This window comes from Natrix helvetica, assembly GCF_964273705.1.
Source record: "Natrix helvetica genome assembly, chromosome: 3".
NCBI classification, from domain to species: Eukaryota; Metazoa; Chordata; class Lepidosauria; order Squamata; family Natricidae; genus Natrix; species Natrix helvetica.
Window position 1 is genome coordinate 162,388,135 of NC_138549.1, and position 21,480 is coordinate 162,409,614.

The window sequence follows — 21,480 nt, forward strand, 5'->3', positions numbered from 1 at the left end:
CATCCTGAGTTAATTTAGGTTGTATAGGATCACTTGTTCTTTCCTAAGCTTTGGAATGCTTGCCTATTTTTACTGAAAAATAATGAAGATATTAATTGCTTAAAATGAAATAGCTGCTAACTCAGACTGGGTTTCCACAGGTCTGAAGGAATTTTTGAGCAGTGTGGCAACCACCGTTGCCTGCTTTGTCAGAAGATACATCTTTGACAGAAATCAAGTCGATGTTGATAACCGAGAAAGCTAAAACGAGCCAAAAAAGGTTTTTAGGATGGATAGGAGAAATCACTAGAAGACACCAAACAGCCTCACCAAAGTGTGAGAATCCAGTGCCTTCATTTTATGACACACTGACTGGGAATTATAGCCACTGTAGTCATCATGTCTGAAATCTAGCAATTTGAGGAACTTGGAGACAAAGCCTCCAGAACATTCACTTTTCTGTTTACCCAAATAAATCCCCTTTCTTAAACATTATTACTGCTGCAGAACATGGGACCAAATCCTTTATGCAACCCAAATGCTTGAGGAAAGTGCCACTTGCCCAGGGGTCAGCCACCTGCAGCTCTGGAGCCACATGTGGCTCTTTCATCCCTCTTCTGCAGCTCCATGTCGCCGGTCGGCTCCACAATTGATAGAGCTTTCAGTTAGGACAGCTAGAGGAAAAAGGATGCCATGCTAGGAGGAGACTCTATGGTGGGGGGAACCAGGCTTCCGGTCGGCAGAGGAAAAAGGATGCCACGCTAGGAGGAGACTATGGTGGGGGAATCGGACTTCTGGTCAGCAGAGGAAAAAGAATGCCACGCTAGGAGGAGACTCTATGTGTGTGTGGGGGGGGGGAAACCAGACTTCCGGTCGGTAGAGGAAAAAGGATGCCACGCTAGGAGACTCTGGTGGGGGAATCGGACTTCTGGTCAGCAGAGGAAAAAGGACACCGCACTAGGAGAGGACTTTATGGTGGGGGAACCAGACTTCCAGTTAGCTCAAGAATTGAACGGGGGCTTCCGGTTGGACCTTTGTGGCTCTGAGTGTTTAAGTTTGCCGACCCCTGCACTTGCCCCACTAGTAATTGTGTTTTTAAAATGCTGTTTTGTAGCAGATGTGAGCAAGACCTGATGGTTCTCAATGAAGCCCAAACCCTGAGGAGTACAGGTAATCCTCGTCTTACGACCAATAATTCGGCCCAAAATTCCTGTTATTAAGCAAGACATTTGTAAAGTGAATTTTGCCCCATTTTACGACCTTCCTTGCCGCCATTAAGTGAATCAGGCTTCCCCATTGACTTTGGTTATCAGAAAGGTACAAAAGGTGATCACATGCCCCTGGGACCCTACAACTGTCATAAATATGAGTCAGTTGCTAAGCATCTGAATTTTGATTATGGAGGATACTGCAATGATCATAAGTGTGCAAAAAAATAGTTGCCAGTCACTTTTTTCAGTTTTCTTGTAACTTTGAATGGCCACTAAGTGAACTGTTGTAAGTCGAGGACTACCTGTATGTGCCAGCAGTGCTGACCCCCATGGAAAATGGACAGGGCTTTGATCGTGATCCCCATCTTGGCCTTTTTCAACCTCTACAGATACGATGCGCGTGGGTCATTGTTGACAGGATTAATCATGAGGGTTTCACTTCCCCTTCCATAAGCACTAAGCTTAGCCTTACTGGAAGCAACATATTCAACACAATACAGAACTTTTTAGATAAATAAGTTGGCATCCACGGATTGTTATCTTGCTGAGAGGTCTACTTTTTTAGCTTGTTCTCCCTGAGGACTGAAACCATACAATTTTTATTCCAAAGATCATTTAAAACTGCTTACAATTGGTCAACAGAACAATCATGGCACATCATCACCCTTACGTTCTGGGTCTACCCAGTGGTGGGATTGAATTTTTTTTTACTACCGGTTCTGCGGGCATGGCTTTATGGGCATGGCAGGGGAAGGATACTGCAAAATCCCCATTCCTTCCCCAACCACTAACCTGCTTTCCAGCTCCGTTCTCCTGTTCAGGGCAATAGAAGAAGATCGGCTGGGAGGCAGCCAACCTATTTGCCAGTTTTCCAAACTACCGTATTTATTCGAGTATAACGCGCACACGTGTATAACGCGCACCCCCTAATTTTCGATTAAAAATCGGTATAAAATTTTGTTTCACACCAAGCATTGTAATAGTAATGACTATTGCCGCCGGCGGGGCGGGAAGGGGGCGGAGGCGCGCCAGCTTTTGCTCTAGTCAAGACAAAATAAGACCAAACTCGAAGGAGGCATTGTAATGAGTAGGCGATTGCTGTATAGAGAAGAGGAAGAGCAGGCTAATCTAAGTGACCTACTTCAGGACAGACACACACACACACACGCTGCTGCTGCCGTTCACAGGACCCGCCTCTCACCCTCTTCCTCCTGCCGACTGGAGCAGCAGCGGCGGCGGCAATAGTCGCAACTCAGCTGCCTGCCGCCTTTCCCCTCCTTTGTCTCCCAGCTGGGGCGGCCCGCCGCCGAGTTGCAACTATTGCCGCCGCTGAACACTGACAACAGGTGTGCACACGCACGGGGCCCGGCTGAAAGACGCGTCCCGGAGCCGCCTCCGCCGCCCGCCAGAGCACCGCCTCATCTCTCCCAGGCGCCGCCTTTGAAAACGCCTCGATGGCTGCCCACCAGGCGGGCGAAGCTCCCCCCGCTTCTTTTGGTGCCTTTTCGGGCTTTTCCTTTCCGCCTCCTTGCAAGGCTCTCCTCGGCATCAAGGCTGCCTTTTTCATCGCGACGGGCCCCGCTGCTTTCTGGGGGGTGAGGGGAGCTGTTGCCTTCCTTACTCCGAGGAAGCCTGCAGAGCCTCGCAAGGATCTCTTTCGGCTTCGCTTCTATGCTGTACCTTCTGTAGGTAGAACAAGCGACGATTCCTTGGTTTAAACGGCGGCAGCAGCAGCGGCAATAGTTGCAACTCGGCGGCGGGCCGCCCCGGCTGGGAGTCAAAGGAGGGGAAAGGCGGCAGGCAGCTGAGTTGCGACTATTGAGCACGGCGCGGGATCGAGGCTGCAGTCCGGAAATTTACAATTTACAATTCGCCACTGCCACCCCAGCCCAGCCCTCGTTTATAACGCACACCCAAACTTTGACTTCTTTTTTGGGTATAAAATTTTGCGTGTTATACTCGAATAAATACGGTATTCAAAATTTCTGCTACCGGTTCTGCAGAACTTGTCATACCTGGGTGAATACCACCTCTGGGTCTACCAAGAAAGGCGTTTACCCCTTGCTAAGATGGACCATCCGCCCTGGCAAACAGCCTCCTCACTAATGCTCTTAATTTAGGTGTGAATTACATCACACCGTTTTTTCTTATGGCACTTAGAATTCAATTTCTCTCATCCTTCATTATTTCAACAGGGAGAACTTTTTGCATTGTAAAAAGTGGTGGCTGCATATCAGTGAAATCAATACGAAGCAATGTCAAGAAGAAAAATCAGTGAAAGTAATATTTCTTCCACGCACAGCAGAAGTTTAAACAATGGGAGGTCTTTGAAGGAATTTTTAAAAAAAACAAAAAAAACCCTTTCCTATCTATTTGGGCCCTTCAGAACAGTGTTTCTCAATTTAGGGACTTGAAGATGTGTGGACTTCAACTCCCAGAATTCTCCACCCAGCTTAATTGAATTGTGGGAATTTATTTATTTATTTATTTATTTATTTGATTTATAGACCGCCCCCTCTCCCTGAAGGGAATTGAAGTCCATGCCTCTTAAAAGTTTCTGAAATTGAGAAACACTGCTTCAGAAACAGGCAGTTGTGTGGATTGAGTCACATGATGAAAAGTGAGCGATTTTCCACTTCAAAAATCAAGAAAACCAATTTACATGTCTGTACCTAAGCAAGCATGGCAGTAGAAAACTCAGCTGTCAAACAGACATATTTTTTTTTGCAACCTGTAAAAAAAAAAAACCACCGCTGAGTGTGCTTATTTTTTGGTATGGCCTACACACAGCCTGAAGGTTATCTGCATTTCCTGCTGCTCCACGAGCAAGCTTTTAATCCCAGTGGACCAGCAATGTAGCTAGAAACACCAGCAGAGATAAAGGAGTCTTTGATGCTCCATGGTTCACTTGGGCACTTAATCTTTCTGGATCGTGTGGCATACTGTGTCTTGCCAAAGTTCCCGAAGGGCCATCACACTGGAGAAGAGGAGACTGGTAAGAGGTGGGCCGCTTATTGAGCGTGTTAGGACTTGACCCATCCGTTGGTCTCTCGCCAATAAAGAGCAGGCTCCTGTCTTTTCCATCTCGTTCGAGGCGAAAGAGTTCATACTCGGAGTGGGGGAGTTTAATACCTAGGGCTGCGCACCCATTGGTGTGGGTCACGTCTAGCTCTTGCCCAATGTGCCAAGATCCAGCCTCTCCGCAGCTCCCAAAATCAGAGGAGTTCAGCATGGACACAGTGACCTGATCCATAGGGGTCACCCGAGCATGAGTGACCTTGAAGACCAGCTCGGTGCCTCCTCTCACGATGCGGGAGGGTGCTCCCTCATTGTAATGACCCAAGGCGTAGACGGTGAAAGTTGGTTGCTTGCAGAGAGGGTCAGAGTAGTGGTGATAGTAGCCTTCCCAGCTGCGGTTGTTGGCATGGAAGATGAAGTACCTGGTAAGAAAAAGCACAGCTGGGCGGACTTCGCAGCGAGAGCTAACCCAGTGGCCGCTCAACAGCATAGGAAGCTCAGGTCTGGCTGGTAATACTGGCGGGTTATGTTCGTCAGCTCTGTATATCACCCCACAGGCAGGGCAAGGATGGATGTGGTGCTGTGGAAGGAAATGACAGCAACATTTTAATTGCATTGTTAATGTTTCCTATCATGGAGAGAAGATGTTTCAGAAGCAAAGATGAGCCTCTGTTTTAAAGACAAATCTGAAGCAACGGAGGGCTTTTTAGCTGTTGATGAATTGGTGATGTGAAATTGAAATGCTATTAGTGTTTTATATGTGATGCACAGATGGAGCTTTGATCACCCCTGCACTAAACTAATTCACAACAGCCTTTTCCACAATGGTCAATGCTGAGGAATGCTGGGAGATTTCATTTAACAGAGTTGAACGCTAAAAAAAAACCCTAAAGTATGAAATATTAACAGAGCTTGGTTTGAACAAGAGGCAATGAAACTTCCCCAGACAGGCCAGAAATATTCTTCACTTCCCTAATTCTAGCAGATAATTTGTATTAATATATGTATTTATTTATTTAAATTTTAATTTTATTTATTTATTTAGTCAGGGCTAAGACGCTGAGTTTATCAATCAGAAAGGTTGGCAGTTTGGTGGTTCGAATCCCTAGCACCACGTAATGGAGTGAGCTCCCGTTACTTGTCCCAGCTTCTGCCAACCTAACAGTTCGAAACAGTGGTGGGTTGCAGGCTGTACCTGGTACAGATGTACCGGAGCCTGCCCGAAGCACCGGGTACCATTCCGGTACGGTGCTCCGGAGGGCCCACCCGTCCGCCCTAGCTTCTTACCTGTCCTTTAAAGGCTTCGGTGCTCCACCAAGCAGCTGGAGCGTCACGGAGGCGTCGCTGGCAGGTACAACGCATGTGCGCACCCCGCGTGCGTGCCATGCGTGTCCATGTGGGCGACACCGGGCTCTTTCCAACTGTACCGGTTGGAACAGGATCTGGAACTCACCACTGGTTTGAAAGCACGTAAAAATGCAAATAGAAAAATAAGAACCACCTTTGGTGGGAAGGTAATAGCTTTCCGTTTGCCTTCGGTGTTTAGCCATGCCAGCCACATGACCACGGCAACGTCTTTGGACAGCACTGGCTTTTCGGCTCTGAAACGGAGATGAGCACCGCCCCCTAGAGTGGGGAATGACTAGCACATATGTGCGAGGGGAACCTTTACCTTTTTTTAATTCTGACTACCCTCAAAAGAACATTTCTTGACTGTTCCAAAGCCAAAACATGTAAATTGCTTAAGGTTTACTGAACTTTTTGGGAAGAAGTTCGTCACACAGACATATGCTGTGTATTTGATATCGTGAATTTGTTAAGCTAATAAACATAACAAAATGCCATGGGTCTGAATACAGTAGAAATTAGAACCTCTGAATACCAACCACTTAAAGATGATGGTCTTAATGGACAAATATGATGCCTGCATATTGACCTGTTTCCTTTTGTCTTCTGAATTCCAACTCTCCTACTGTATTTCCAAATCCAGGTAAACGATAGTTGTTGTAGTGAAACACGTCTACAAAACACCAGCTGGGAAGGCTGATTTCGAAGTCATCTTATAAAAATTTATTTGTTTGTTTTAATTCACTACGGGTGAAGGGTGTTTTTCTAACATTGTTGATCTGGGGAATTATAGGTAACTATGTTATGTAGTTGTTCAAATCGTTTCTGGTCAGCATTAGACGTTAACTCCTGTTCTAATTATCATAATGGGCACCAAAGGATTTATGATGAATGATACCTGTTTTTGTAAGCTATGAGCTGTTCTATACGGTTGATTTTGAGAGACGCCAGCCGTGTTTGCATGGGAAGGAGATTTAAGTAACACTGTACTTAACTTAACACCAGGGCAATTTGACATGTTGACTGAAGTCTGCTGTAATTGAAACATTTTTAACCACCTTATTGCAACTGTCACTCTAAGGAGCATTGGTGCTACAGAGTCTGTAATAACTAAATAGTCCAGTAGTTACTGAAATATGCATGTTCCCTTTTAAAGCAGGAAATTCTTTAATAATGTAAGATAATTTCCCAAAATAGGAGAGGGTTGTTGTTGTTGTTGTTGTTGTTTTCGTTAAAACAGGCACGGATTTGGAGGAAATCAAAGAGCTATTTTATATAGAAGCAATTTGGGGTTGGGTTTGTTTGTCTATCTGTGTTGGTGTGGAAATGGATGGATGGATGGATGGAAGAAATAACAGTCCTGAAGAAGTTTCTGCCAACAACTAGTATGGTGGAAGGCAATGGATTTTCCTCCAGATGTAGGAATACCCTATTTCAACAAAGTTTGTGGAAAACCAGAGGTGGTATTCAGCCGGTTTGGACCAGTTCGGGAGAAAGACTAGTGAAAAATTTTGAGTAGTTCAGAGAACCGGCAAATACAACCTCTGGTTGGCCCCGCCCTCGTGCCCCCGTCATTCCCTGTCCAATATCTCCTTGTTTTTTAGCTCAGCTGATTTGCGCGGCAGAGCAAATTGCCGTACCTCAGCTGAGCTAAAAAAAACAGCTCAGCTCACCAGCGGTGACACCAAGGGCGGTCTCTGAGTGATGTGTGCATGCGCAAAGCGCACATTAAGTTCACTCTCATAGAACCAGTAGGAAAAGATTTGGAATCCCACCACTGAGGAAAAGATAGAATGAGAGTATTAGACTCTTGTATATCAGTAGAAATAACCTGCTACTGAGAAGACCTTCACTAGATTCATGCTTTATATTAACCCACTAAGCCATCTGGGTGATCTTGGGCCAGTCACTCCCAACTCACTTCATTGGGTTGCTGTCGTGGAGGAAATAGGAGAAAGGTTACTGGATATGTTCACCAGCTTGAGTTTATAAAAATAATTAATGCGGGATATAAATAAAAAATAAATAATCCCAACCCTAAATGGCCAAGTGCACACAACATCTTAAAACGCAACTACATGAAATACAAGATAGCTTAGCAACCAGGGGGAATCCAGCCCATGCATCTGTGTGCTTGGAATACAGGTTGTCCTTGACTTATGACCACAACTGAGCCCAACATTTATGTTGCCAAGTGAGACAGTGGTTAAGTGAGTTTTGCCCAATGTTATGACTTTTTTCTCTGTTAAGGGAATCACTGCAGTGCTTCAGTTAGTAACACGGCTGTTAAGTGAATCTGGCTTCCCCTTTGACTTTGCATGTTAAATGGTCACAAAAGGGGGTCTCATGACCCCAGGACACTGCAACCATCTTAAGTATATGGCATCTGTCTAGCGTCCCAATTTTGATCCTGTCACCATGAGGATCCTGCAACGGTCATAAGTGTGAAAAATCATCACAAGTCTATTTTTTTCAGTGCCGTTGTGACTTCAAACAGTCACTAAATGAACGTAAGTCAAGGGCTACTTGTATTTGTTTTGTTCAGCAGCTCTTTTCAAGGTTTTCCTCAAAAGTCTTACAGCACCTAAGACTATGCAAGGTTCCCTAAAATTATGTTTTTTCCCAGAGCTGCTGTTTAATGCTACTGAAACTACAGGTGCCAGGAAGAGAAGCTGAGATCTTTTGCACAAGAAGTATGAACCTGTTAGAAATGTTGTTTATATAAAGCACCACACAGAGCAAACGAAGAGTACAGTCACCATGTGCTTTACTGCTCAATGCCTGCAGTTTTAGAAGGAATGGTTTCAAGGATCCTCTGGGGATCCCAAAAATATAAATGATTTGTCAGGTATTGAAGATATTTGCAAATATTTAAAACCATGTACTCATTATTTTTTCTTTGTTGAAAGATTACAGGGCTTTTTCGTGAAAAGCGTTTTCTTCATATTAATAGCTAATATTTAACATTTACATTTTTTACAAGATTCAATAAATAAATATTCTAAGAATTAGTCCATTTTAATTTTTAATCTGGTAAATATCGATACATATAACCCACACAAACAAAAGCTCTTTGGGGGTGTTTTGGAAAAGGGTTCAAAGAGCAAAACAAGAAACCCTGGTTTAGAGTAGGGGTCACCAACCTTTCAGAATTCAGGAACCACTAAATTCATAATTTTAAATCCCGTGGACCACTAATATGAATTAGTGACGGGATGGTGTCCTTCAGGCACTTATTTGGCTGCCTGTTAAGAGGAGAGAAGCGCCTGGGGCAATCCTAGGTTTGCTGTCCATTGCAGTTAGGAATCTCAAATATGGCCAAGAATGAATGTTTGTCTTGCAGTCAGCCGGGGCGCTAGATCGGCCCCCTGCAAACTCTGCCCTTTGCCCTGCCAAAGTTTTGCACAATGCTCACTGAAGCGCCTGGACTCCCAGGCAGGGAGGGAGGGAAGGGCTGGAGCTACTAAATAGGCAGCCAAGCTAAGTGCCTGAAGGACCCCCATCCCGTCAGCGAGTGGGAGTAATTGCTTGGGTGACCCATATCCGGCCCAGGGGCTGCAGTTTGAGTACCCCTGATTTAGTATAATATAAAAAATGCAAAGATTTTTCTGCGGACCACCAAATTTTCTCACTGAGCACCAGTGGTCCACAGGCCACCAGTTGGTGACCGCTGGTTTAAAGTATTTCCAAGCCTTAGTTGGAGTTTTGCTATCCTAAGGTTAGGGTTAACTTAGGATATCATTTCAGCACTGATGAAACTTGCAAAGCCTTGTTTGCAGTCAAAAATCTCTTAAATAGACCGCATTTAACCCTCTTCAAACCGTGATATTGTAGATGGAAAATATGAAATGTAGAACTGTTAGCTGATTATCTAAGGGCCTGCAACTAAGTCCCTGCATTTCACCACACCTCTGACTGGTTTTAAATTAATTTTACAAAGCATTCCTGTTTACCATCTGGCTTAACTCATGCCACCATGGTTTTGGCCCAGAGCAACTCTACTTTACTGTCAGTCTGATCATCTGTCTAGGAGGGTGGTTTGCAAGTGTGTTATTCTATCACCCCAGTTGTTGCAATATTAAATAGGTGGAAAATCCGTTTTTCTTCCTACTCTCCCTACACTTTCCTTCTATTCCCATCTGGTAATGCTCAAGAGGGTTTTTCTGCTGAAGTGCAACGAACTTATCTTAAAGATCAATCATCTTTCTAAATTGATTAGTTATGATTTTGATAAAAATACACATTCTGGGAAGGAAAGCAAGCTTCTGAGCAAAAACAAAGCAAAAAAAAAGGGGAATCACATTTCAGCTGCATTAAGAGTTGGGTTTCCAGGCCTGCTGTTAATTACATTCAAGGCTTATTTCCTCTAGTAATGACATTTTCATAAGGAATAATGGTGTACTACATTATCCTTGTTGCTCCTTCTATTCTAGCCTCATTCTAGAAGAGAGGGTCAAGCTATTATCCAAAGCACCTGAAGGCAGGACACAAAGTAATGGGTGGAAATTAATCAAGGAAACAACCAACCTAGAGCTAAGGAGAAATTTCCTGGCCGAACAATTAAGCCAGGGGTGTCCAAACTTGAGAACTTTAAGACTTGTGGACTTCAACTCCCAGAATTCCCCAGCCAGCATGGCTGGCTGGGGAATTCTGGGAGTTGAAATCCACAAGTCTTAAAGGTCCCAAGTTTGGACACCCCTGAATTAAGCAGTGGAACGACTTGATTCCAGAAGTTGTGAGTGCTCCAACATTGCGGGCTTTTAAGAAGAGATCGGACAACCATTTGTCTGAAATTGTTTAGAGCACGGGTGTCAATCATGTTACTTGCAGGATTGTGACGTATCGTGACATTTTTTGCCTTTCCATGTCTGGCCTGCATGTCATGTGTCTGGCCCATGGGCCGCCAGTTTGGCAGGCCTGGCTTAGAGTTTCCTGCTTGAGCTGGGGGTTAGACTAGAAGACCTAGCCACAGGGAGTCAAGCTATTCTCCAAAGCAGCTGAGGGTAGAACAAGAAGCAATGGGTGGAAACTAATCAAGGAGAGAAGCAACTTAGAACTAAGCAGAAATTTCCTGACAGTTGGAACAATTAATCAGTGGAACAGCTTGCCTCCAAAAGTTGTGAATGCCCCAACACTGGAAGTCTTTAAGAAGATGTTGGATGTCCATTTGTCTGAAGTGGTGTAAGGTTTCCTGCCTAGGCAGGGGGTTGAACTAGAAAACCTCCAAGGTCCCTTCCAACTCTGCTAATCTATTCTATTCTATACCTCCAAGGTCGCTTCCAACTGTGTTATTCTGTTATTCTTTCTATGGACGTTTGGTGAGACCCAACAATAAAAGACCAAGTTAATGATACACTAATGGACACTCCCTGAAAGCACAGGTCTTACCATAGCGTTCTGCAGTGGGCGCTGATATCCCGTAGGCCGGTACTGAAGCCGCTCTGACCATTCAGTGTGAATGTCTCCAAGATACAGCTCCTCAACCTCTCTGCTCCCTTGGTTGTGCTGGAGGAGCAGGGGCTGGTGGTATTTCTCCACTCGTACCAGGCTAAGCTCATGCATGGCAAAGCCAAGGCCAGGGGTGCAGTCCTCTTCCCCTTTAGCACTCAGAAGTTCGTAGAGGGCACCGGGAGCCCAAGTCCGTCCAGCTGGCAAAAATCCACTGCAGCGCACTCCCGTTTGGTTGAGGCGGGCAACCGTTTCCTGCATGGCCCTCTGGCTGTAGAAGACAATGCCAACTTTATGAAGGTGATAATCTGCTTCTGTAGCCCCTAGGGTGATCCATGATGCCTGCCGGAGCCTGATTTTCCCTTTGATGACCAAAGAGTAGGTGGGCTCTCTACAGGAAGGGTCACGGTAGTAAAACTGATAGGCTTTGAAGAGGCGGTTAGCAAAGAACATGTATGACCGAGTAAGGAATTCAGGGCCTGGGCGTACTTCACACCTGAAGACAAGAAGAGGAAATTCCTGTTAGGGGTTGCTACAATGAAGAGGGGCTCAACCTGTTTTCCAAAGCACTTGAAGGCAGGACAAGAAGCAATGGATGGAAACTAATCAAGGAGAGAAGCAGCCTAGAACTAAGGAGAAATTTCCTGACAGTTAGAACAATTAATCAGCGGAATAACTTACCTCTAGAAATGGTGGGTGCGCCAACACAGGGGATTTTTAAGAAGAGACTGGACAACCATTTGTCTAAAATGATAGAGGGTTTCCTGCTTGAGCAGGGGGTTGGACTAGAAGACCTCTAAGGTCCCTTCCAACTCTATTATTTTGTTAGTTACCAAAAGTAGGCATGTACCAACACTGTATCAGTAAACCTGTTAGATATGAAAGATATCTAAAGATACCTAGATATCGAAGATGGTACAGTAGCTAAGCTGCTGGTCAAAATTGTTAAGAGGATAAATTTAGAGAGTTGAGTAGAACTTAGCAAAATCTCTTCATTTCCAGGAACAGCATGGCAGGGCCAATGGATTCCCAGAGTTGCATCTGATTTCCTTTTTTAAGGTTATTTTAATTTCAAATATTAACAGAAAGCAGGCCTATGCAAAGCATCAGCCTCTGTCCGCATATTTATTTACAAGAACACTTTTTCATCTCACAAAAGTCCATTGCAAAGGGAGAAAGTATCTTTGATAGCTCATTTGCCTTCTGTTAAATGGGCATTTGTGAATGGCCATGGTTACCAAGGCAGCCATTTTGTGAATTATTCAACTCTGTGGTACTGTTTCGTGAGGGCATGCACCCAATAGTCTCCAAATCTCCTGTCCTGACAGAAACAAACAACAACAACAAAAGATTTGTAGAACAAAATCAAGTTCCAACTATTTGGAACAAGAAATTCATCACGGGGGAAATTCCAGAGCTATCAAAAGCCTGGCATTGCCTCATTTTTTTCTTATAAAAAGTCTGATCTGCCAGGTCTGCAGGGCTGGCTTAAGGAAAATATAAGTGGACTCTGGATTGAAAGATGAGATAAATATATCCCATTTTATCATTTTTAAAAGGGTGGATCCGTGAGCTCTGATTTTCCTATTTCAATAAAGATGATGATGTCAGACCAGACTGGGCATTCAAAGACATTTGCAAGCCATTGCATCTTGAGAGCTAAAATTTGGAGAACCCTACATTATCAATAGCATTGATGTACTAGGAAACTGGGGCTGTGCACTTAGGGAAATTCTTCTGGGTCTTATTCTTCACGAAAAGCATTAACAATTCTGCACGAAGACAGGAAGGTCCACACAAAGGTATCTGGAAATGAATCCAAGAGGTGTCCAAGAAACTTTTAGAACTTTTTTTTTTGTAATTCAACTATCTGCAGATATATCTGAGCTGATACTTGTTAAAACTTGGAGTCCTAGGTAATGGATTTGCAGTTTTATATTTTTTTCCTTACCTTCCCAACTGGAGGACTTTAAAGACACTGATTACTACAGGGTCTGGTTACTACAACTATATATTGATTTTTAAAGTGCCATAAAAGATACTACTGCAAGAGAGGAACGTGTTTACTACCAACACACACACACACACACACAAATAAGAAATACTTTCCACATTTTAACAAAAGCCCATCTTGACAATCAAACGAACTGAATGTGTTACACAGACATAAGCGCTCATGTTATCCTGCTGCACCTCTGCATTTTGAGACAACGTTCATACATACCCTGTTGAGATCCAATGACCTTCTAACCGTGGTGGTAGAACAGCTGAAACTCTCACACCGTCCTGAAGGTGGCGCAATTGGTATTGGCACTGAGGCGCCCACCGTACTGTTTCTGAGCTGAGCTGGCTGATGTGTGTTCTGGGGACATCCCATATTTTCTTTCCAGATACAAAAGCTTGAAAGAAAAATTACATTTTTTTTGTTTTAGCATACAGAGATAGAGAACTCTCAGGAAACAGTGTTTCAGTTCCTAAAAAGAAGTGTCGGCATTTGTTAATAGGAAGGAGGTTTCCAAGATATCACTTTTCCTCTGCAATTGCATAAAACGTCACTGTGATGTCCATTTTACTATTATGAAGTTTATTAAGGCTTGTCTGTTAGAGAACTGAAGTAGCAATAGGAATAACTTTTAAAATGTCACAATTTAATCATAATAGTTTCAGAGTGCCAATAGGATTCGGCCCCTTCTGTCATGCAAAGTTTCAAGAGCCAGGCATGTATTTCCACATGTGATAGAGATGCAAAAAAGCAAAGGAATTTTGGCGACAGATTCAGACATGGTTAGAAAAAATGGTTGGACAAAGATTAGAATTTAAAGCGGAATTAATTTTATTAGGGATTATAACAGAGGGTCTTATTAAGGGTCAACATATTTAATATTGCACATTATAACACCGGCGAGAATAGTATACGCCCAACAATGGAAAAGTGAGAATATACCTTCAGAAAGTGGGATAACAAGGAAAACATTGGTTTGCGCCGAAATGGATAGATTGACATTAGAATTAAAGAATAAAGGAGAGACAAAATATCATGATATATGGAATAGATTTTACCAAAGGTTGGAACAGAGAGGTAGAAGTTGGAACAAGAAATAAACAGGATTTGTAGACCTGAAATGTGCTGTAATATGTGTAAATACAAATGAGCATAAATGGGCAGTTTAATTGTATATAATGAGTAAGGTATGATTATATCTGGTATTTGTTCTATATTTTAGTGTGTATGGCGGAGATAATGCCAGGATGGTTGCACTGTGCCTGATATTTTAATATAAAATGAGTAAAAATTATTTTAAAAACAAAGCAAAGTTTTATTGTCTTTCATATTTTATTTTTGCTTTTGAGCTAAAGCTGTTAAGTCATATGACCATGTGACTGTATTATTTGGCTAAGATTTAATTGTTTAGCAGTCTTAGCCCAACTCACCTCACAAGGTTGTTGTTGTGGGGAAGATAGGAGGAGGAAGAAGTGTTAGGTATGCTCGCCACCTTCAGTTATTTATAAAAATAATAAAAGAAGGGTTTTTTTTTAAAAAAAGTAAAATGCTGCATTATTTGTTATCATGGTTTTGCAATACTAATTATCCGTAAACTCTCCAATATCTATTTGGATTGAAGTGGTAAGTGAAATGAAATGAAACAAAATGAAATTGAAGATATAACGAGATCTTGAGTGTGACATTTAATTTGTATTTTTAGTAAGCCTCCTATGTAAACCAACTCTAGCTGAAGGACTATCAAGTGGAAAGTGAAAAAATGATATAAACAAACCCAGCACCGCCTGCAAAGCTGCAATCAATCTCTCATTTTTTAGTAGTATTTTATCTCTGGAGGTCTAGCCAAGAGGCCCAAAATTAAGTCTGCTGACATCCATTTCCAACTACCATGTTCTATTTACAGGAAGTAATTTTCTGGTGTTCAGTAAGGAACATAGAAATAGCAATAGCACTTAGATTTATATACCACTTAACAGTGCTTTACAGCCCTCTCTAAGTGTCAGCATATTGCCCCCAACAATTGGGGTCTTCATTTTACCAACCTCGGAAGGATAGAAGGCCGAGTCAACCTTGAGGCAGTCAGAATCAAACTGTTGGCAGTCGGCAGCCATTTGTCCAGAATGGTATAGGATCTCCTGCTTGAGCAGGGGTTGGACTGGACCAACTTTGTTAATTTGTTATTCTTATCCATCACAGCAAATATTAATGAATGGATTATGGAAATGACTCTATATTATAAGGTCTCCATCCTACATTATCACTGGAGACTCGGCCCAAAGGACTGCAGTGTCGATCCCAATGCCAAATAAAAGTTGGGGCGAGGGACTGATTGACTTGACTCACCCCAGAAAAACCTTCCTCTTTTCTTTTGAAGTTCCAAGGATGTCACAGAATAAGGAAAAGGCATTGGAAGGAGCAAGTGAAATTATCAGAAATATACCGCAGTTCAAAGAAAAATAAAGAATTAAGGATTGAAAAAACAATGTCCATCTAGGCCCACTTCAAACATTAGTTTCACTACTTTCACTTCAAACATTAGTCTCACTACTTTCACTTCAAACATTAGTTTCACTACTTTCACTTCAAACATTAGTCTCACTACTTTCACTTCAAACATTAGTTTCACTACTTTCACTTCAAACATTAGTCTCACTACTTTCACTTCAAACATTAGTTTCACTACTTTCACTTCAAACATTAGTCTCACTGTTCTATCTTGCGGAGAACACAGGTGGACAAATGGAGGCGAGCCAGGACTTAACAGAATGCTAACAATTTATTGCTAACAGGTTGCCAACGCGGCAATTCACAATACACGCGCTTCGCTAACAGGCAACAGCTGAGCTCTGCTCTTACAGCCTTTATATATGCCGCTGTCCGAGCAGTCAGCCAATCAGCGCTTAGCACAGCGCCCCCTAGTGCAGCGGACCAGAGGGAAAACTATATACATAACACTCCTTCACACTTAGAAGGCGCATGCGTAATCTTGCAAATACCTTGGGCGGCGACGGACCCGCCCTGATCTCCGCAGAGTGACGTCTGCTTCAGAGTTAGTGGCCGCGGCTTCCAACGGCCCGGGCCTTATCCCAACTGATTCAGCCACCGCTGGAAGTTCACAGGGAAGACAAGGTAGGTCCCTTGGTCTCCTTGCTCTATTTTGAGGTGGCTCTGGGGTGGTAGGCCTGGAAGTAGGTGTTTGTGTGTTTTCGGAATTTTGGGCTGGTTGTTCCCCAGTTGTGTCTGCCTCCCCTTGCCGATTTCGCAATTGATTTATATGGCGTCTCCATATTCGGCCGTCCTCTAGTTCTACTAAGTACGAACAGGGACCCGTGATTCTTCTAATGATTCCCTTTACCCAAAGTGGGTGGCCGGTGTAATTCCGGGCATATACAGTAGCGTTTACAGAGAAACCCTTTAATTGACAGTGTGAGTCAAGAGGTTTTGCTGGGGCATATTCAGGGTGAAGCCTGTCCAGTGTTGTTCTGATGCGCCGACCCATTAATAACTCAGCGGGGCTTTTATTAGTTGTGGCACATGGGGTGGCATGTTGCCAAAAGAGATAAGTGTCTATGTCCTCCTGCCAGTTGAGTGGACCGAACCTAGCCAGCGCTTCTTTAGCAGATCTGACAGCGCGTTCCGCTAGGCCATTGGCCGCCGGATTGAAGGGTGCCACAAATGCATGTCGGATTCCCAATTGGTCAAAGAATTTTTTGAGTAGGGCAGCAGTAAATTGGGGACCATTATCAGATACCACCAGATCCGGTAACCCATGGGTAGCAAAAACCCTTCTGAGAACCTTAATAATGGCAGGGGCAGTAGTACTAGACAATAAAGCAATTTCTACCCACTTAGAATAAGCATCAACAATAACAATAAAAACCTGGCCCTTTACTGGGCCCGCCAAGTCCATGTGGATTCTGGACCACGGAGCTCTGGGTTGCTCCCAGTTTTGTATGGGAGCTCTGGGACCCGCAGGTCGGGACTCCTGGCACTTTTCACAGCCAGAGACCCACCGTGCAATGTCCTGGTCCATGCCCGGCCACCAAGCGTAGCTGCGGCCGAGTGATTTCATTCTGACGATGCCGGGGTGGCCTTCATGAAGCGTAGTCAGCACCGCGTCTTGGAGCGAAACAGGAACGACCACTCGGCTTCCCCACAGGAGGCAACCTTGCTGGGTAGAGAGTTCGTGTTGTCTGGTTGCAAAAGGTTGCCATTCGGTGCCCAGAGGTTTGGCTGGCCAACCACGCTCAGTCCAAGCCAGCACCCTGGAGAGCAGCTTGTCTCGCCGCGTGTGTGAGGCCACGTCAGCTGCTGTGATGGGCGACTGCATTTCGTCGATCAGGAGCACGTCGGAGGCAGGAGCAGGATCCTGGACAGCAATGGGTAGAGGGCATCTGCTTAACGCGTCAGCATGGGAGATGTGCTTCCCGGGTCGATGGAGCAGGGTGTAGTCATAGGCTGCCAGGAACACCGTCCATCTCGTGAATCGTGGAGACAAGATCTGGGGCGTTTGCTTGTCCCCTGCGATGATGCCCAACAGGGGCTTGTGATCCGTCACTATTTGGAAATGACGGCCATACAGATAGGAATGAAAGCGCTTCATCCCAGCTACTATAGCCAAAGCTTCACGATCGAGCTGGCTATAGTTTCGTTCGGGCGAAGACAAGGTGCGGGAGAAAAATGCGACCGGCACTTCTAAACCAGACTGCAGACGGTGGCTTAAAACCGCTCCGACCCCGTAGGGTGATGCGTCACAAGTCAGAGTCACCGGGAGGGATTCGCTGTATTGGTGCAAAACAGTCTCAGAGGTTAAAAACTTTTTGATATTAGCAAAAGCAGCGGCCTCTTTCTTTCCCCAAAACCATTTTGCGGAACGGTCTAGCAATTGATGGAGGGGCTCCACAATAGACGCTTTATGAGGCAGAAAAATATTGTAAAAATTGAGCAGCCCTAAGAAAGCTTGGAGTTCGGCTTTGTTTGTTGGTGAGAGGGCTTGGCTGATTGTCTGCACCTTAGCAGGCGTAGGACGGATTCCTTTCTTATCGATTAAGAAACCTAAAAACTCAACTTGTGGAACCGCGATTTGGCACTTGGTAGTTTTTAGTTTTAACCCAGCACCGCGGAAACGCTGAAGTACGGTTCGTAGACGGGCCATAAGGTGCGCCAGCGAACGGGCTGATACCAGGACGTCGTCAAAATAAGGCACGACGCCTGGTATCCCTTGCAAAAGCCTTTCCATTAGGTTCTGAAATAACCCTGGCGCTACGCTGACCCCAAACTGCAATCGGTGGCACTTAAAAGCGCCTCTATGCGTAACTATAGTCTGGGCTTCAGCAGTTGCCTCATCCACAGGCAACTGCTGATATGCCTGAGCCAGATCGAGTTTAGCAAATATTGTTCCCTGTCCCAGTGAGTGCAATAAATGTTGCACTACTGGTAAGGGGTATGCACTCTGCTGTAATGCGCGATTAAGTGTGCATTTAAAGTCCCCACATATGCGCACAGACCCATCATGCTTCACTGGTATGACAATGGGAGTCTCCCAGCGGGCATGGTCAATAGGTTCTAACACCCCCTGAGCTATTAACTTATCTATTTCAGCGTCCACTTTAGATTTTAACGCGAACGGCACCCTGCGCGGCTTGAGCCGCCGTGGTGGCACTTGGGGGTCTAAATTGAAAAATATGGGTGTGCCAGTATATTTTCCTAAACCTTCCCCGAAAACTTCGGGAAATTCCTTAATCAGTGCATCAAGGTGTGGAGTGGTCTGAATCTGATCTATACCAGTTATGGCTAGACCTAAAGCTTCAAACCATTCCAACCCTAATAAACTTGGCCTGGGGCCCTTGACTACAATGAGGGGAAGCCTCTTGTGAAACTGTTTAAATGATACCTTACAGTAAAACTTTCCTAGTACTGGAATGGAATTCCCTTGGAAGTCCCTCAGCTTCAATGGGCACGGGGATAGACGTGCCTGTGAAATACCTGGCACAATTTTCCTGATTCCTGCCCATGAGATGATAGACACGGCTGAGCCAGTATCTATCTCCATCTGACATGGTTTACCCTCTATCCTGACATTGAGGAATATTTTCCCCCTGGGTGCATGGATGATCTGATCTACAGCAGACTCATCCCTGTCATCATTGACTGTGAAACAAGAATCTTGTTTCCTAGACCCAGCATTCCTGCTAAAATTAGAGGGCTTCTTGAAACTTTGGTTAGGGCTGGGAGAATTCCCTTCTAACGCGCTTGCACAAGGCGCCGCTGCCCTACAAACTCTTGCCAAATGGCCCCTTCTCCCGCAACGGAGACAGGCAACGTTCTTAAAACGGCAGTCTGCCCTATCATGCTTACCCCCACACCCAGGGCAATTTGCACGGAATGCAGCCTTACCCTGGCGCCCTTTTTGTTGCTCCCCACGCAGACGATGTACTTCATCGTTTCCGACAGCTCCGGCGTCCTCGAGAGTGTCTTCATGGTGAACCTCGGTAGTCTTTTCAACAGGTAGAGGGTTTGAGAATCTCTGGAGTTCGTTTGTGGACTTATTTGACATTTCTACAGCCCTGGCTTCATCAAGGGCTGTTTGCAAATCAAGTTCGGGTTTGGCCAGTAGATGGCGTTGTATGCGGAGGTCCCTAACACCTCCCACAATCTGATCTGTTAAAACCTCATCTAGGTCTCTAAATCTACAATGTATAGCTGCGGCTCGTAACGCAGCCACGTAATCATTTATGGATTCTCCTTCTCGCTGGACCCTACGGTAAAAGGCAAATCTTCGTGTAGTGCGGGAAAGCGATGGGGCGTAATGATTCTTTAATTTGGTCATTAACACGTCCCAGGTTATGTCGTGGACAGAGTGTGGGGCAACTAAGGTTTCAGCCAAATTAAACATCTCAGTACTACACAAATTTAAAAAACAAGCCTTTTTTCGCTGCTCAGTTAAATCTGTGAAGCCGTTGGCTTCTAAAAAACATTCAAAACGCGAAATATATGAGACCCAAGTCTCTGTGGCCGCGTTGAAGGCGGCAAAAGTATTCATGGATGCCATCTCTGAGGTAACTTTTTCTGTAGATTTTCAGCCAACGTAGTCTGCGAGGACAATGACTCACTCGACCTCTCGTCGAGTGATTCCCCTGAGGGAATTCAGCTCTTGGTGACTCAGCTCGTGGTTAGTGACTCACAGCTCTGCCTGGGCTCCTCCAGAGGATCCCATCCTCGTCGCCAAATGTTCTATCTTGCGGAGAACATAGGTGGACAAATGGAGGCGAGCCAGGACTTAACAGAATGCTAACAATTTATTGCTAACAGGTTGCCAACGCAGCAATTCACAATACACGCGCTTCGCTAACAGGCAACAGCTGAGCTCTGCTCTTACAGCCTTTATATATGCCGCTGTCCGAGCAGTCAGCCAATCAGCGCTTAGCACAGCGCCCCCTAGTGCAGCGGACCAGAGGGAAAACTATATACATAACACTCACTACTTTCACTTCAAACATTAGTTTCACTACTTTCACTTCAAACATTAGTTTCACTACTTAGGAAATTTAGGAGATACCTGTTTCTGCTGAATGAATGATAACACCATCAGCCTTGGGAGCAATTTCCTTCTGGGAGAGGCTGCTACTGAAAAGGCCTTGTCTATAAGCTTTACCAAATTGGCTTCTCCAGAGTGAGAAATTAAAAGGATCGAAGTGAATATGGGAACTTGTGGGAAGTCTCATAGGGAAGGAGTGTTTATGAACCCCAAAATGGGTGGCAATATTTTTTTTTAATAATGTCTGAAATGATACAGAGTTCCCTGCTTGAGCACAGAGTTGGACTAGAAGACCTCCAAGTCCCTTCCAACTCTGTTATTCTGATATCTTTTAGGACTTTGGTTTACAAAGCCAGTAACTTGAGATAGGTCCAGAAACAAATGAGAAGTAATGTCATAACCAGGATAACGTATCTACCAAACAATTGATGAAATACAGCTGCCACATTTGACTGGAATTGGAGTTTCGGTACATTTATCAATATGCCCTGTATAGAGTCATGTGTGTGTTCCTATAATTAGGATGAAAAACGATTAAGGACAAATCAATGTAACCAGATGTTTTCTTTTTCTCAAATGTTAATAGCATCCAATTCACCAGGTGCAGCTGAATAAAGGCATTTCTGGACAATAGCATCTCTTGGCCTTCTAGGAGGTCTATGAAATCTAACACAGCCCCCCACCCCACCCAAACTATACAACTGAGCTTTCCGCAGGAAATATAACACATCCACAATACTTTGTACCAAGGCTCATGAAATTCACCCAAGTAAATATTTTGATCTTTGGAGTCTCTTTTACATCTCAAAAGATGCAGTGCAAAGATCACCACGGAAGCTCATGAAAACTGGGATGCGTTTTCCCAAAATGAATTAGAGTTAGCGGAAAGGAAAAGAGCATCACTGATTATAATTAACAGTTCCCGAAAAAAGCAAACA

The 21,480-nt window shown here is 44.4% G+C and overlaps 1 protein-coding gene across 1 annotated transcript in view; it reads right to left on the reverse strand.

The window, feature by feature from the left end:
* Positions 1-3,542: 3,542 nt before the first annotated feature.
* The window catches only part of APCDD1L (APC down-regulated 1 like), a 67,113-nt gene continuing 49,175 nt past the window's right edge, over positions 3,543-21,480 (reverse strand). The window contains exons 2-4 of the mRNA XM_081946540.1: positions 13,228-13,402; positions 10,944-11,499; positions 3,543-4,788 (exon numbers count right to left, since the gene is read on the reverse strand). Of these exons, the coding sequence (XP_081802666.1) occupies positions 4,024-4,788; positions 10,944-11,499; positions 13,228-13,402 (1,496 nt within the window). The 3' untranslated portion in view covers positions 3,543-4,023. The remainder of the gene's footprint in view (positions 4,789-10,943; positions 11,500-13,227; positions 13,403-21,480) is intronic.